The sequence below is a fragment of the Pteropus alecto genome, unplaced genomic scaffold (genome assembly GCF_000325575.1).
Source record: "Pteropus alecto unplaced genomic scaffold, ASM32557v1 scaffold267, whole genome shotgun sequence".
In the NCBI taxonomy this organism is placed as follows: Eukaryota; Metazoa; Chordata; class Mammalia; order Chiroptera; family Pteropodidae; genus Pteropus; species Pteropus alecto.
The window spans coordinates 250,201-268,856 of record NW_006440137.1 but is presented as its reverse complement, the minus strand read 5'-3'; the positions used below and the strand labels follow the sequence as shown (position 1 = coordinate 268,856).

At 32.6% G+C, this 18,656-nt stretch overlaps 1 protein-coding gene across 3 annotated transcripts in view; it reads left to right on the top strand.

The window, feature by feature from the left end:
* RDX (radixin) overlaps positions 1–18,343 on the top strand; it is a 50,703-nt gene extending 32,360 nt beyond the window's left edge. For 2 of the 3 annotated variants that reach the window (XM_025050513.1, XM_015593441.1), the window contains 5 exons: positions 1,234–1,364; positions 9,536–9,696; positions 10,587–10,679; positions 14,352–14,594; positions 15,776–18,343. In XM_025050513.1, coding sequence (XP_024906281.1) covers positions 1,234–1,364; positions 9,536–9,696; positions 10,587–10,679; positions 14,352–14,594; positions 15,776–15,940 — 793 coding nt within the window. In that variant the 3' untranslated portion in view covers positions 15,941–18,343. The remainder of the gene's footprint in view (positions 1–1,233; positions 1,365–9,535; positions 9,697–10,586; positions 10,680–14,351; positions 14,595–15,775) is intronic. The other variant, XM_006917175.3, reaches the window with a different exon arrangement.
* The last annotated feature ends 313 nt before the right edge of the window (positions 18,344–18,656 follow it).

The window sequence follows — 18,656 nt, the reverse complement described above, 5'->3', positions numbered from 1 at the left end:
CTGGATTCTTTTTCAGTGTTGGGGGCAGATAGGTACCTAGGAGCTGCAGGAATTTTTAAATTTGGGTCTTATAAAGTAAGGAAAAAGAACTTTGATGAAACTTTGCTAAGTTCATCAGAGACTAGAAGATGAGAAACTACATGGATTTGTGCTTGACATTCACAATTGGCACCAGGTGGCAGTGATGGATTTTGAGGGACATTTAGACATATTCAGATAAGTTTCAGAGATGAAAATACAATGAATTTTTTTAAAGCCATTCCCATTAAAGTAGTGGGAATATTTAATGTTGATTAAACTTATTATGTAGATATTATCTGATAATAGTGTCTCATCTCACTCTTATTTAACCTTATATTTCTGGCCCTCAACATAGAGTCAGACCTACGGTAGGCACTTGGTAGATGTTTGACAAATGAATTTGGCTGTATGTTAAAGGAATAGTTTCAGGCCCATGGCAGATGCAGCTAAATGATGGAGGCAGTCTTTCCCACAGAGTTCTTGTGATGATCTTTTTAAACAGCATTAAATACCTGCTATCATTCTAATGGAATTGTCAAAGGAGATAAAAATGATTGTCATCTTGTATCTGAGCATAAATTGGTACTACCTTAGAATTTAACTTGTATTAATTTATTGTTAATGATTGAAAATTGTTGCCCTGCCAGGTTATTTTACTATTTAAAATAAAAGAGCCTTGTGTGCTACCTTCAGGTTTTTGTTATTACCCCCAGTGGAAGGCCTCTTGCTAATCTAAAGAAGTCATTTTCTTGGGTGTGGCAACTGTGCAGTTAAATCCTTTTGTGCTGACCTATGATATATTGTCAAAGTTCATTGAGCATGCAAGTGATAAATCTAATTTTTTTTTCCACATAAGTCTACATTAAAAACATGTTTTGCACATAGATGTATTTGACAGTTTTACTTTCCTAGCAGTATTGAAAATTTGTCCTTTGAGAATCTTCCTAAAATGGTTCAGTTTTTAGTTTTTTTAAAAATAGTCATTGACTATATTTATTGTGACCCTATAAGAAACACATATTATAATACAGTATATGTGTATATAACAGGGTAGTCCTGTATTTTTAACTATATGATTTTTTTAACACAACTGAATATAATGAAGACTTAAAATATGCTGTAGTTTTTTCTTAGTTGATTCACAGTACTTAGGTTTCATGTGAATATTTCTAGTTATTAATTTGTAACAAAGCAATTGCAATTTCTTTTAAGGGCACAATTAGAGAATGAAAAGAAGAAAAGAGAAATAGCAGAAAAGGAAAAGGAAAGAATAGAACGTGAAAAGGAAGAGCTAATGGAACGTTTAAGGCAAATTGAAGAACAAACAATGAAAGCCCAAAAAGGTACAAGTTTTTTTGACACTGGATTCAAAATTATTGTTCTGTTGTCAGACAATAGTATTTCCTTACTACTATTAAACTGTATTTGTTTTATAAAGAGTAATTACATTTAATTACCAAATTAAACTTAGTTGATTACTTCATGAACATGGGTAAGGCACATTCAACTATACAGTGCTCATGTAGTCTTTCTTTCTCTTTCATATACTTACGTATTTTCATGTTTATTATATGTCGTAAATAACTATATCTATTAATTTATTCCTCTTGTTCAGGGTTCCATAAATAAGAATACATTTTCAATACTTTCTGGCATTTAAACAAAAGCATTTATGCAGTGCTTTATGGATATATAAATACTTTAAAGCATCTAAGTAATGTAAGGCATTTTAAGCTTTTCTGACTGTATAAACTCTTTTGGAACTCAATATCTAAATTTGATTTCAGTATATTAAAAAATTCACAACACATGGAAGTGTGTGAAGAACCTATTTTGTAGGCTGTACGTAACCAAAATACTACAATGTATGGAAATGATACATTGGATTTAGAGAGCATGGTTTATATTAAGTAACTCTAGGATATACTACTTTCAAACAGTGAATAGTGAGAACAAAAGAAAAAAAATATTGAGCAAAATAAGATGTTTTCCTCCTTTCTAAGCAGAAAGATCTTGTGGCAACATGAAATTTACACTATTTATAAAACTAGAATTAATACCTTTTTTCCTGACAAATTAGTAGAACCAGCCATTAGTTCTGTTGGAAATAGAATAAGATTATTATTCTGTTTAACATTTACTAAATCTTATTTAAGGTATAAAAATAACTTTAAGGTTTATCTCTATTCCATACACCAGCCTGCTATGGTTGGGAGATGCCCTTGAGCAGTGAGTAGAATCATTTGCAAATGAATATCTAGAATCACAGAGATTGCTGTAAATTCATAAACTGGTTGATTATTCCAGTTCCTAGAGGACTGGAAATAATTCTATAGGATTAAATAGAAAAAAACCTAGGTTTTATTCTGACGCATTATAAGTCTCACTTCTCAGAGCTAGAAAAGACCTAGAAACTATTTAGTTCAAAGTCCAGAGGTAGCAAAGAGATTTGTTCACAGGCCACAGCACAAGGGCATAATTTGTTTCTTGAATTCCAGCTTGATGCTGTTTCTCCCATTCTAGGTGCCTTTCATTAATTAGACATTCATGAAGTGCCTATTCTATGCTGCACTTTAGGAATACAAATATATAGCATGCATGAGAGTGAAGTTTGGTTGGCAGAAATAAGATATACACATAAAAATATTAATAAAGTGAGGTAATGTGTACTAAATACCATGGGAAGAGTAAAAACAATACTTTTAGAGGAAGAGTAATATAAAATAAATCCCTGAAATGTACTAAAGTGTGTTAAAAAATAAAGTTTAAAGAAATTATGATACTAGTCTGATTAAAGAAAGATTGATAGCACTTTTTCACTTACGTAATACCTTTTCTGAGAGAACAGCTACTTATTAAACCTTTCAATCTCATTTATTTAGGATGTATAATAAAAATATTAGTGATTTACACACAGAAAACTACTCCAGTAAGAAGCACTAAAGAATATAAGGAAGATAGAACATAAGAAAGAATATAGAGCATCCCTATCAAGACAATTTCATATCAGTCATCTTAAGGCAAAGGACATCCAATTGTTTTTTGTTTTTTGTTTTTCTTTCTTTAATAATAAAGCTTTCCCAGGCATCCTAAAATCTGCATGATTGTCTTGTAATTAATGCTACATTCTCATTCAAATGCAGTAACTCTGGCCATATCTAAGTCATATTTAGTAGATAAACCTGTAATTTTTTGTTTGAGAAGAAACTTCTATACTTCATTAATGTCATTCTTAAATAAAAATTTTTTTATTCAAGTAATTATTTGAAATGAATCACAAATCATTAAATAGAACCATTCTACTATTGTACATTTTTCTAATTCATCATTGTTAAATTATTTATCTTTATCATTTTTAACCATCTACAAGGTGTATCGATTACTATATTTGAGATATAATACAATCAGACTTGCATTCAGTTACTGTTTGAATAATTAACAAAGCGAATTTCTACCTTCAAAAAGACTAACCACAGGGAAGAGTTGGGGTTTAGTGATTTCCTTCTGGATATTTACTAGACACCTAGTGGGTAAGAACACCTAGGCACTGTTCTTAAAAGATAGTGAAAATTGTTTGTTGTAGTCTTAAGTGCAATGAGGGAAGTAAGTATGTTGATGTGATAAAAGAAGTTGTGAGTAGGAGAGGGTTGCCCCTTTAGGTGTACATTGTTTATAGTTAGTACTAAAGCTTTAATTGTCATTAACTTAGAATATGACCATAAGCAAGCCATTTTAACCTCGATTTCCTTTCGTTCATATTTCTGCAATGGAAGTAAAGAATCCCTTAGTTTTCTGAGATTTTTCAAAATTTATAGTAATATTAAAAATTATTTTTCTTTGAAGTATAGTACAGATACAGTGATGTGCATACCTCTTAGGTGTAAGGGTCTATGAATTTTTACAAAGCACCTAATAGCTTTGTTGAGATATAATTCGCATACTGCACAATTAACCATTTAAAATGTGCAATTCAGTGGTTTTTAGTATATTCTTAGAGCTGTGTAACCATCAACACAATTTTAAAACAATTTCATCACCCCAAAAGGAAATCCCATACCCTTTATCTGTCACTCCCATTTCTTTCCAATCTCTCCCCGCTGGCTCAAGCAACTACTAATCTATGTTCTCTCTTTATGGACTCACTCATTCTATATATTTCATTTTAATGGACTCATGCAAATGTGGTCTTTTGTGACTTTCTTTCACTGAGCATAGTGTTTTCAAGGTTCATCCATGTTGTAGCATGTATCAAGTACATTCTTTTTTGTTGCTGAGTAATATTTCATTCTGTGGATATACTACATTTTATTTATTCATCAGTTTTGGACATTTGGGTTTCTACTATTTTGCTGCTGTGGCTATGCTGATATGAACATTTGTGTGCTAATTGTTGTGTATTCATATGTATTCATTTCTTTTGGGTGTAAACCTGGCAGTGGAATTGCTGGGTCATGTAGTAACTTTGTTTAACTTTTTGAGGAACTACCAAACTGGTTTCTAAACCCACTGTGCCATTTTATGTTCCCACTAGTAGTGTGTGATTTCTCCACTCCTCACAATACTTGTTAATGTTTGTCTTTTGGACTATAGTTATCCTAATGGGTGTGAAATGGTTTTGATTTGTGTATTCCTAATGGTTTATGATGCTGAGCATCTTTCCATATTGGCTGCTTATACATCTTCTTTGAAAAAATGTTTTCAAAATTTCTGCCCATTTTTTAATTGCATTATTTGTCTTCTTGATGTCGAGATGTAAGAGTGTTTTATATGTCTGGGTCAAGGTTTTTTTTCTCATATGTATTTCCAGTTGATCCAGACCCGTTTATTGGAAAGACCATTTTTTTCCCATTGTACTACAGCATCACCTTTGTCACAAATCCAAAGACTGTATATTTATGTATGAGTATTTCTAGACTCTGTTCCACTTACCTATTTGTCTATCCTATTGCTAGTGCCACACTGTTCAATTATCGGTTTTGTCTAGAAAAATTTGTAACTGACATGTTTTATAAATGAGTAATAGGTGTACAACAAAATACATTCAGTCAGTGCAGTAGGAAGCATATTTCAAAGACACCTCTTGGGCTTACTATTAGATTTTACATTACCTTTTATGGCATTAATTATTGTTGCGCATTGCATATTTTTATAAATTAAAATCCTGAAGTTGAAGAAAGGAAAATAATTATTTGAAAAGGTATTATAAGGAGTCATTTAGTTTGTAACAGGACAAACTAGATCTCCAGAAGAATTTAGTATCTGCCAAGACTGGACTCCTTGGTTTGAGTCAACAGTTCAGATATTCTGCATATTTTATACCATGTACCCTCTTCTCCTATGGTATTGCTAGGTGATGCACCTCCTGGATCATTCCTGCATTCGTAGTTTTCTGTTTTTATTTACTATGTTATACTTTTTTTATCCTCTCATCTTCTATAGCCTCTCATTCTAGTTATTTATAATCGTTTTTGAGTAGAGACCTTCAGAAAAAGAAGTTCTGGAAATGGCAAGTTCAGGAAAGGAGGATCAGTTGTTGGGATGTCTTTGCTGCAAGCGTCTGTGGGTTGAGGATGTCATAACAGTTTCTGAAAGCAGGTGTTCTATTGGGTTTCCTACACCCCAAATCTGGCCTTTTCAGATGTTTTTTCCTTAACCTTTCATTCTCAGCCACAGAAGGAGCTTCCCATGCTTTTTACATTTGCAGTTTTGATGATTATTTGGTGGTAATATATGTTTTTCTTCGGGGGGAGGCTTTTTTTTAAATGTATGATTCTAGTGGCTTGCTGATTTGATAAAATTAATGTATCTGGGTCTCTGTCAAAGATCTGAATTTTTAGCAGATGTTTCTCAGTGGAGGGACTTTGGACTGTGGGCCTACGTGTTAAAAGTAACACGAAGTTTCTGGAAGATAGCAAAAGGAGAATATGGTCATAACCATAGGATAAAGTTAGATAAATTTAATTTTTTTATTATTATAATGGGTACTCTGACCCTTAGCATCTTTGCAGAGGAATTGTAAGATGACTGAAGGTTAGTTTCTACATTATTTATTGTCATTGTTCCTCTGGTCTTTGATTCTTTCCTCATGCTTTGCTTTTTTCCTAGCTCTCCTAGATAAGCAATCATCATAGTTATTTTAACATCCTTGTTTACTAACTCTAATAAAATCCATTATAATACAGGATAATCTCTGGATCTGTTTTATAGTCTGATTTTCTTTTTTTTGGCAGGGGAGAGGGTGACTTGGAGGAGGTCATTTGGTCCCATCTCTTGGTATGCCTGGTAATTTTGGTTGAATGCCCAACATTGTGTGTGAAAAGTTAGACTTTGGATGATGTTATTTTCCTTTAGAGAGGACTTAATTTTCTTTTGACAAGCAGAACATGTATGGATCACCTTGAAGGGGTTGAGCTGAGTCTCACGCTATATTAAGGTTGGTCTCTTTCTGGTTTTCCTCACCGCTTGTCTGTAGCCCTTTGGGGGACATCATCTGAAAAGCTGCACATTTATGAGGGCTCTATCATCTTAGAGGACCCTAAACTCCAACCTTTGACTGCCCAGCTGCAAGAGAGTGTTGATATCTCTGTTAAGTTCTTTAGCCTTTTAGCTTGTTTACTAGTGTCTAAATAGTTTTGCTTGATTTTTTGTTTGTTTACTAGTATCTAAGCCCCTATGTGTACATTTTAGGAGTTGACAAACATCTTGAGAAGAAATAGCATGCAGATTTAGGGCTAACTTTTCTATTCAGTCTTCAAGTCTTGGATGCCTTGGTATCCACAAAGTCTAAATCTCTGTATTCTGCCCCACCTTATTCCACTCTACTGGGAACGTTAAATACTTATATTTTACATCTACAAAATAAGCAAATACACAATACACATACAAAGATATTCTTGTTTCTTTTTTCTTACACAAAAGACAGTATATTACATATATCCTTTTGCACCTTGCTGTTTTCAGTTAATATAATCTTAAAAGTCATTTCATCTGTATTCATAAAGATCTTCTCTTTTTTTATGGTGATATAGTACTCCATTGCTGACATGTACAGATATTTTTATATTGCTCTTTCAGTGAGTAATTTGTAATCACTTTCTTCTATGATTTCTAGGAATTTTGATTGTGAGACTTTTATTTGCTTTTGTTTTTATGATAGTATTCTTTTCCCAAGGTAAAAAAAATATGTAATACTTAATAAACTATTCCCCTAGATTGGAAAGAGGAAGAAAAGTCTTTAATCCTTTTGGGATATTTTGTTTATTAATATAATTTTTACTAATACTGTTGCAATTATATAGCTTCTAAGCTTTCCCCTCAGGGTACCATAGATGTCATTTGGGTTGTGAAATCTCAGACCTGTCAAAATCAAGTAATGCTTGTGTTCAAGCCAGACTAAGAAAGAGAAGCTTTTACAAATTTTATGAGCTTGGACTTAGAATAACTTCCCTGGTCTTCTCCCGATTAAACACCATAATCATCCACATCAATATAATGCTGCTAATGATAGAAGCAATTTATTCTTGAAACTTTTAACCTTCATCCTTAAAGGAGTGATGTTCTAAAGTCAGATTCCTTTTCCCACATGCCATGCCAGATCTCAAAACTTGTAGGTTCTAGATTTTTATGAACTAGATAGGCAAAACATTGATATTTTTCATTTTTATCATCTAATCTTTCTCTGCAGGGGTTCTAACTGAATCCAAGGTATGAGGAACATTTGTGTCATAGAAATATTCTAACTCATGGGTTTGCAAACTTTTTTTATTAAAGGACCAGATAGTAATATTTCAGGCTTTTCAGGCTACACGATAATGTTGTAATTATCGACTCTGCCCTTGCAGCATGAAAGCAGTCATGTACAATACCAGAATGAATAAGAATATTGTATAGTCATTGAATGAGGATATGCATTCCAATGAAACTTAATTTACAAAAAATAAAGCATTAGGTGGGTTTGGTCAGTGGGCCATAGTTTGCCAATTTTTGTTTTAACTCAACCAGACAGGAAAGAAACAAGAAAAGTCATTTATGAGATATATGGCTGTTCAAATCCTTTCTAGAAGTGACTAGAGTTAGATTTGAAGCTTTCAGTTCATTTTCAGCATTTAAAAAAATTCAGACTTTTGTATAATCCTTAATTTATCACAAAAACAACCATTGCCTTGTCTACCATTCTTCAACTTGATGTTTATTACAGAAAAGTTGATAGAAAATAATATTGGGGAATATTTTAAAATTTAACTTTGTAACCCAAACTTAATTTTTCTTGTTTCATAGTACAGGAAGAATTTTTATTATGAGAGAAAACATAGCATTGTTTTTATTTGCAAACTTTAGCTATATGTTTGCTTGTTTAGATAAATGATAAAGTCATGAGCTTTGTAGATTTTATATACTTTGTAGATGGAAGGAATGATCATAAGAAAAATTTGTAAGTTTAGCTTCACGTCCAAGTGTAAGAAGGCAAATTCTAAACAATAATCTTAGAATTTAGCCGTGGTAACATCCAGCGTTATATATGTTTCATCGTTTTAGCCAAATTGCCACATAGAATTTTTACATTATTTTGTCAAGAATTTAAAGCCAGTCAGTCATTTTTCTTCCTAACCCTCTGAAAAACTCCCAAATCTTAACTGCAGTTACTTAAATTAGTTCTGACAAAGACCAACAAAATTAAGAATAGTAAAGAGAAGTGGGTATATTAGTTAGCTTCCAAACCTCATAACGTACAGATTTTCAGTTTTTCTTTGCTAAAGTATACAGAATGGAGAGTCATAGTTTGTAGGACACTGCACCCTAATAAATGGCATTCTGTCATCTGTCACAAAAATGTCTTGTTATTAAACAAGAATTTTCAGAATAATATTTAAATTAGTACTTTTAAACTCATGTAAATATTTTAGGCTTTGTGTTAGTAATATTTTCCTTTCTTATTCAACTCATTGGAATAAGAAAGAAAATTAACTTTGGATTCTTACACTTAAGGATTAAAATTCATGTCATTCATCTCCAAATACTAAATTGTCTTCATGCCCGAGGAATGGATATGTACCAATTACTCAAAATTTTCAGTAATTCATATAATTCACATCAAAATTCCTATTTTGAATTAGTATTGTTTTCAGTCTTAATGTCTTGGGTTTACTTATCTAATTAGATAAGTAAAAACTTAGGTAAGTTTTGAAGTGTGTTTTTTTAATAGATTTTTGAAAAAGATGGCAAATCGTTTTGGTCAAAACTTTGTAGAGATTATTTTTTTAAAAGGATATGCTTCTAGGTTTACGATATTACTTGAATTACAAAGGATTTCCAGTTCTTTATTATATATTTTAATTTTGAAACATTTTTTAAAAATTAGGCTTTTGCAAAGTCAAAAATTAGGCATATATTCATTTGCAGATGTGCTAATTTTTAGAAACTACAGATTAGATTCTTTACTACTATTTTGCCTTCTGATGATGATGAAAATAATTTCAATTATTGTCGGGGGGTGGGCCATACATATATTTTACAGAACTAGAAGAGCAGACTCGAAAAGCTCTAGAACTGGACCAGGAACGAAAACGAGCAAAAGAAGAAGCAGAAAGGCTTGAAAAGGAGCGTCGAGCTGCTGAAGAGGCCAAGTCTGCTATAGCAAAACAAGCTGCTGACCAGATGAAGAATCAGGAACAACTAGTAAAGAACTTTAGTTCTATCTTAGAGAATAAGAAACATTTAGACAAAAGCATGGAATGAACCTTGTAAAACTAAGTATATTAGAGCTTTTGGAAAGCAAACCAAAGATACAAATAACTTAGTATCAGAGTGTGAAAATCTAAAAATTTTATTTCTGTCTTAAAAAGAAACCTAAAAATGAAACAAGATAAATAGAACCAGTTGTTAACAAAAGATTTTGGTTCACTTAACCTTTATATAAGCCACTGGCATGTTTTGCTTTAGATAAAATTGACAATATATTCTAACTTCTGTAAGAAAGCCATAGGCCATGATTGGGTTTTTTGTTTATTAGACTTGCAAATAATGAGTCAGCATGACACTTAGAAGATCCTGGATTTGAATACTGGTTCAAACATTTACTTGTTACGCGTCTTTCGGTCTTTCTGACCCTCAGATCCCTCTCTTTGAGAAAAGAAATAATACCATCTAATAGAATTGTTGGGAAATCAAATGAAGCTTATTTGAAAAGCATTCTTTAAACTATAAAGCATTATGTAAATATAATTCTTTTTGTAGCTTTAGCAAATACTTTATTGCTAAAAGTTTAAAAATAACTCCTTAGTCACACATGTTAAATCCCTACTACTGAAACAAATAACTTCCTATCTATAGAATAGTAAAAATTCTTTCACTTTTTCTCTTTATTAGCTCATTATTAGCTCCTTAGACCTACTGTGAATTAGATATTTCTGATCTTAAAGAAATATTACCTTTTTTTAAAATGGAGGGGTATCTAAGAAAAACGTTAAAACAGCCTAGGCGTGTATATTAAAGCTTTGTTGACTTAATATGAATTATGGAAAATGTATTAAGTTTTTTAGTACACGTAGTTATATTGTTTATTTTAGGCAGCAGAACTTGCCGAATTCACTGCCAAGATTGCACTTCTGGAAGAAGCCAAGAAGAAAAAGGAAGAGGAAGCTACTGAGTGGCAACACAAAGTAATCATTTTTTGTTCATTCACCATCATTTATTGAATACCTGTTTTGTACCCAGTGTTATGCTGAATTTATAGCGCTGAGTCCAGGCTACTATTACAATTTAGAGGGAAAGATACCTATGTGCATGAATGTGTGTGTATTATAGTAAGTATTAAACTATTGATGTAAACTAAGTACTTTGGAAACACAGGAGAGGTGATTAACTTCTGTGGGAATGAGGCAGGTGTTGGGGAAACCCTTAAAAGTTGAAATTGAGTCTTGAATAATAAATTCACTTTTAGGGTAGATTGGAAATGGTTAGAGACTGAAGAGGAAGTCATTTCAGACAAAGAGAACTGTGTAAGTATAGGAAGTATGAAAGTACAAGACAGATTTGAGGACAGCCAGTGAGCAAGCAAAGCTTCAAGTACAGGTTCAGAACTTTCGGGAGAGGTAGCTGGAAAGGTAGTAAAAGAGGAAATTAAGTTGTGAAAGGCTTTAAGTAAATGCCCTGCTAAAGTAAGGCAAGATGATAGGGAGTATCTGTAGACACTGGGCTCCGAAGATTTCAAAACAGGATTATAATGTGATCAGGTCTGGTTTTATAAAAATAACTTATTTGGTCAGTGTGAAGGATGGATTGAGATACTGGGTAGGATTACTTAAGAGCTAAAGACCCAAACTAAGGATGTGGCAGTGAGAATAAAGAACAGTAATTTTTGGGAGATACTTTGTGGTAGACTCAAAAGGACCTGGCAACCAAATGATTTGATATAAAGTTGAATTAGACAAATGCAATGAAGATGAGTTCTAATATGAGTTTCTAAGTAGATAAAAGCACTATTGTCTGAAATAGCACACAAGTGAAAAATCAGGCTTTTAGTTGGAGGGGAGTGGGAAATATAAGATAATGAGAGTTTAATTCAACTTTAATTCTTAAATGTTACTATAATAATTTTTTACACCCAAAGGTATATAGTTATATGACTTTTCTAAAATAAAATGTGTATATAGTGTTCTTTTACTTAAATTTTCTTTGTAACAGTTTAAATTTCACAGGGAAGTTTTTTATATATTGAGAATTATGTATTTATGTATACATGACTCCACAAAAGGAATAAAACTGTTAACCTACCTGTTACACTAAGAATTTTATAGAGACACATAAACTTTAAAAAATAACATAACAGGGGCTAATCCTGTGAATTGTAGAGATTAGAAAATTCACACAAAGAATCACATTCCCATAAACTAAGATTGCTATTTTAGTACTCTAGTGTATACCCTTTCAGGATCTTTTCCTGTTTGTGTATGTGTATCGTATACATAAATATGTTAAGAATGAGGTCATATTGTAGATACTATTTCATTTTAGCCAGTTTTTATCCCATCTAATATAAAACTATATTCAAAATTTTAAAAAATTTGGATTTTATTGACATGAGTTTCAGCTGTACAACATAATTTCATATTTGTATACATTGTGAAGTGATCACCACAATAAGTCACCATATATAGCAACAAATTTTTTTCCTTGTGATGAAAACTTAAGATTTACTCAACTTTCAAACTTAAAATGCTGTATTATCAACTGTAGTTATCATGCTGTACATTACATCCCCATGACTTATTTATAGCTGGGAATTTGTATTTATTAACTCCTTTCTCAATGTTTCACCCACTGCCGCCTCCAATAACAACCACTCTGTTCTCTGTGTCCATAAGCTCAGTTTTTTTGTTTGTTTTCACATTCCACATGTAGGTGAGATCATATGGTACTTTCTCTGACTTATTTCACTTAGCATAATACCCCCTGGGTCCAACCATATTGTTACGAGTAGCATGATTTCCTTCCTTTTTTTATGGCTGAATTATATTTCTGTGTGTGTGCATCCACAGAGCACATTTTCTTCATTCATCAGTGGACACTTAAGTTGCTTTCATATCCTGGCTATTGTAAATGCCGCAGTACATAGGGGAATTTATATATCTTTTCGAGTTAGTGTTTTTTTGTTTCCTTTGGTAAATAACCCAGAAGTAGAATTCCTGGGTCAGATAGTTCTATTTTTAATTTTTTGAGGGATCTTCATGCTGTTTTCTATAGTGGCTACACAATTTACATACCCACCAACAGTGCACAAGGGTTCCCTTTTCTCCATTTCCCCACCAACACTTGCTATCTTTTTGATAATAGCCATTCTGGCAAGCGTGAGGTGATACCTCACTGTGGTTATGATTTTCACTTCCCCGATGATTAGTCATGTTGAGCACCTTTTCATGTACCTTGTGGCCATTCGTATGTCTTCTTTGGAAAAATGTCTATTCAGGTCCTCTGCCCATTTTTTAATTGGATTGTTTTTATAAAACTATTGGATTGTATAAGTTTTTTTTATATTATTAACCCCTCTTCAGATAAATGACTTGCAAATATTTTCTCCCATTTGGTAGGTTGCCTTTTTGTATTATTAATGGTTTCCTTTGCTTTGCAAAAGCTTTTTAATTTGATGTAGTCCCACTTTTTTATTTTTGCTTTTGTTGGCTTTGCTTTTGGTGTCAAATCCAAAAAATTGTTGTTGGGGAGCTTGTTGCCTATGATTTCTTCTAGAAGTTATCTGGTTTTAAGTCTTAAATCTTATATCCATTTTTAGTTGATTTTTGAGTATGGCGTGACGTAGTGGTCCAGTTTCATTCTTTTGCATGTGGCTGTCCAATTTTTCCAATACCATTTATCGAAGGACTGTCTTTTCTTCATTATATATTCTTGACTGCTTTGTTCTAAATTAATTGAATATACATGTGTAGGTTTATTTCTGGGCAAATTATATTCAAAATTGACCCCAAAAGTCTTCTATAACTAATTTGCCAGGCCAGTGTCCAAAGTCAGACTTTGAGTTGCATCTCTTTGCTCCTATTTTAAAGTAGGATCATTCTTATTTTTATGATATCGATTAATTGAAAGGAGCTGCAGATTTTTCCTCCCCCTATATTTGTCTAGTTTGCTTTTTTATGGTGTCATTCAGCTTGTCCTTTTATCATTAATATTTCCTATAAAGTGGAAAATAGATCTAAAAGTTTAAAGAGTTCAAGTAAAGTTTTTGGCTACAGTGCCTCATAGGTGAGACTTCCATATAATTTATCATCCACATTAGGATTTTTTTTTCGAAAGTGAAAGTGGGTATTATTAATAATTACAGCAGGACAGCAGTGTAGAGCAGAACTTTCCAGGCAGACCAGCACAATGTGATCACCCAAATAATTGGTGATGTTGGCTACCTACTATTGTATCATATTAGAAGACACTTAATATCTAGTTAACTCACCATTATTGATTTTGATTGATTATTGTATTAGAGTAATTACAGTCTGATTCCTTCATTGCTTGGGTTACATTTGTGGCTAAAATGTAAGTAGGTGTGTCATTCTTTGGCAGTATACTAATATCCACTTTTCATCAGCTGTTTGCGGAACAATTTTAGCAGCAACTAATAATCCTTGCCAGAATTAATAATTTTATTAGGGTTTCCAAAGTAATGTTTTTTAATTCTATCACTCTTACCTGCTGGCATTCTTCTATAAAAATAGAGCTTTCATCAATAGGGCCTATTTTCATTACCCTGAAAGGAAGAATAACTTGATTCTTTTAATTACCAATTTTTAAAGTAAGTTGCTGATAAACTTATTTTTAATGTTCAGGCTTTTGCAGCCCAGGAAGACTTGGAAAAGACCAAAGAAGAGTTAAAAACTGTGATGTCTGCTCCACCTCCCCCTCCACCACCACCAGTCATTCCTCCAACAGAAAATGAAAATGATGAACATGATGAGAATAATGCCGAGGCTAGTGCTGAGTTATCAAATGATGGGGTAATGAACCACAGAAGTGAGGAGGAACGTGTAACAGAAACACAGAAAAATGAGCGTGTTAAGAAGCAACTTCAGGTATTTAAAATTTGCAGCTGTATGCATATTTAAAATATAGTTCGCATTTTCCCCATTTATCAAGACTGACTTATTAAAAAGGAACATTTGATTTTTGGAAGCTTTAACACTAGCTGGCCTTGTGATTGGTTTATGAGTGCTTGGCCTACAGGCACATCATTTCATTTCTTCCATTGTATGATCCCTTTAGCAAATGTTGTTAGCCTTGTGTAATCAGGCCTTAACCAGTAAGTAAGTTATTCTTTATTTTTATTTATTTTAAACAACAGAAATTTATTCTCTTCTGAGAATAGAGACTGGAGGCTAGAAGTTCAAGATCAAGGTGTAGGCAGGGTTCGTTCCTTCTAGGGGGCTTATGAGGGAGAATCTGTTCCATGCCTCTCTCCTTGCTTCTGGTGGTTTGCTGGCAGTCTTTGGTGGTTCTCGCTTGTAGACACATCATCCCTATCTCTGCCTTCATCTTCACGTGGTGTTCTCCTTGTGTGCAGTAAGTTATTCTTTAAATTATAGCTTGACCCATGTTAAAAGATGGAATGTATTTTAATGCTGTATTTAAAAAAACAAATGAATCTAGTCTTTAAACAGTAAAGTGTACATTAAAAGTAGTGATAATTTAATAGACTACCTGTATGACATTATGTAATGTGAATTACTTATTTGTTGATCTAATTGTCTAATTAGATCATAATAGGAAATTTTAATATTCTCAGACTTTTCTAGATAAGTTCTCTAATTTTTTAATTGGTGAAATCTTCAGATATTAATAAAGAAAATGAAGTGACAGTTGTAATAAATATATTAAGACTTTTGGAGAAAGCGTCTCATGATGTATAGATTTTAGGTCTTCACAGTGTTATTTTCTAATGGCTACTCTGACTCTTTTGTAAATCGATTCAAGTGTTGTGAGAAAGTTAAGGAAATTTAGACTAATAACAAAATCATCAAGGTTGATGGGTATAGAAATGAAAGGCCATGGGTATTCTTCCCTAACCACTACCCTCACCACTACTAAAAGTAAAACAAACCTATACACTTTAAAGAAAAAGATTTGACAATGGATTTTTAATATACTAAAAAACAAATTTCTCATATGTTTATTTTTGTCTTTAAGCCTTTTTCATAAGTTTTTAAAATCTAAGAAAAAAATAATAGTTATACTTTTTTTTATTTTTTAAACATAGGCATTAAGTTCAGAATTAGCCCAAGCCAGAGATGAAACCAAGAAAACACAAAATGATGTTCTTCATGCTGAGAATGTTAAAGCAGGCCGTGATAAATACAAGACTCTGCGACAGATTCGACAAGGCAATACAAAGCAACGTATTGATGAGTTTGAAGCAATGTGAGAGCTGTTATTTTGCATACATGTTCTTCATAAGCTGAACCACCAACAGAGAAAAGCAGGCCTTTGCAGATGTGATGGAATGCATCCCACCTTGCCAAAGCACTATACCAGTTTGACTGTGGTGTCTAAAAGACATATTTAAGGGGAGCTTTTCAACATTAAGGCAGTGTGATATCATCCTTGGTTTTCTTTTTCTTTTGGGCCAGGGAATGGAGAACAGTGTTCCATCACCTCCTTTCACATTTTGCATTTTTCCATTTTTTTTTTTTCTGTTGAAGACTAATACTGATTATTACGTCTGACAAATGTGTATGTGTGATTTTAAGCACTTTGTATATTTTAAAGGATGTTGGTGACTTAATGAGTGTTTAGGTTGAGCACTCTGTTTTCCCTTGCCCTTCCCATACTTTACCTGCATGTATTTCCACATTCTCATTATATTTTCTCAGTGTGCCCTTCTCATATCTTGCCATACCCATTAGCCCTTAATTCTGTCACCATACAGGTCATTGGCAGTGTTTAAAATGAGAGAGGTCACAGATGGACAGTCTTTGTTCATTGTGTAGAAGATGACTGTGAATCATGAAAAAGATCAGAATGTTTACCAGCATAGTGTGCAGCTGGTGGTTAATTTTTTTTTTTAAATCCCAGTTTTGTTACATTATTGGATATTTGCTTACTGAATTAGTCATCTTTTACAGCTGAATTGGTGGTGTTTCATCTTCTGTCGTCCTTTGGTTTTCTTTGCCTGCCGATTCACACAGGTATAGACAGCAAGTAGCAGTAGTTCCCTCGGAGAGTTCATTGGTGAAACACTACCTTCAAGTAACAGTGGTCTCTGAAAGATTTTAAAAGTTTTGCTCTTTCATAGATTGATTTAGGCAAACATATATGTCATATGAGAAAATACACATTTGTTGATATTTGATTATAATCATGAAAAAAATCCTGGACCTTCCTGGAAGGGCAGCATATGAAAACATCAGTCCCATGATGGGACAGTAATACTACCTCACTACTACACCTGCGATGACTGGTTGTTCAAACACAATGGAGTGTGTAAGCTACTTTCAATCATGAAGGAGTATTTTCGAGATTTCTTTTTCCTTTTGAATATCTTAGAGTGCTAAATTTTTAACTGCCTTTTTGTTGAGCTGATTTGTAGGACTCTTATTTATATTAAAATCATAAGCTCCCATTGGCATACTATCTTCCTGGAGGGGTGTTGTATGTTTGAGGAAGTTTGTGTGTGTGTGTCTGAGAGAGAGAATGTTGCCTTGTAGCATAGGAAGAGTGTCTGTATCTTCATTTCTTGATGTAATTGTTACATAATCATTTTAGTATATTTGGTTCCTAAATCATTGTGCTTATTTTTTTTTAGTCTCTAACTAAGTGTACTTAAATTTGGTTTGTTAATCCTATTTTAGAAATTATAATTTTAGGTTACATTAAGTTTAGTTATGTCTTATGAAGAAATCTTTCTAGTTTGAAAGATGTTCTAATATATTCACATGTTCTAACATTTTCTTTATTGTAAAACATCTGGATTTGGAGATAAGGAAAGCCTCGTTTTCTCTGTGTGGTTCAGCTACTTTCCATTTGGTATTACGTATTCAAATTTACATTTATCTATTAAAATTGCCATTTTGTTAATACATTTTTCATGCACAGTAGATTCAAGTTGTGTCTGAAAATATCTCTTGTGCTTTTTTGATTTTGCTGACTTTAAAAGGATTAATCTGGGCAGACATGGAAAGGAAAGGTTGCATTTAATATATTTTTTGGATTTTGTAGGACAAAAGATAACTGGTTAACCTTGAAGTGACTGTTGTACAGTGGTTGTGCACATGCTTCAAAACACCGAAAGAGAATCTTTCTACTTGCAGCTCATTAGAGAAATAGATGGTGAACCCTACTATTGATGCTTTAAACCATAAGTGTTCACTTTTCCCAAGCATTAAAGCAATCGCCATAACAGGTGAAAACTTGGACAACCATTGGATTTTAATTAATTTTCTTCATTTTGAATTGTGTGCACTACCATTGCTACATCGGTTTGATATCAGTGTTGAAAAATTACCAGTTATATTGCTGTTTATAATATTCGTAGATTAGGATTAAAATGGATTTAATCCATTTTTAAAGCTGTGTGAATTTTTCTAAACAGGAACAACTATTTGAAATATGGGTTTTCATAGTGATTAAACCAATTATAACTTTTATTAGCAGTTGAGAGCACATGTTCATATAGAAATGTAAAAATATATTAATGAGTATTTGGTAAATTCCAACAGGCTTTTACCATTAGCATAGTTTGTGTTGTACAATTAAGTTACAATTACATCTCTCATTTTGGATAACATGCATTGGTTAACAATAAAGTGACAAAAGCTCATGCCTTTAAGGTCCACTGTTGTTATTTACCATGGATTTTTTTGGTATATTTTCCGAAAATTATAATTTCTATTAAATCCGTGAAATCATCACATCTTAAAAATGTGCAGTGGTTAGGAAAAATTTCAAAATCCTCTTAGATTTACTTTGTCCCCCAAAGTATACCTCTTTTTAGTAATAGTGATTACTCTGTGGAAAGATCAAATCATTAAATCAATTCTCTATACAGAAATCATTTAGAGTTTTCAGTCATTGCTTTTATTGCATATGGTTTAGTTTTTTTTTCCTAAGGAGGATACAGTTTTATTGTCATTGATTAACCT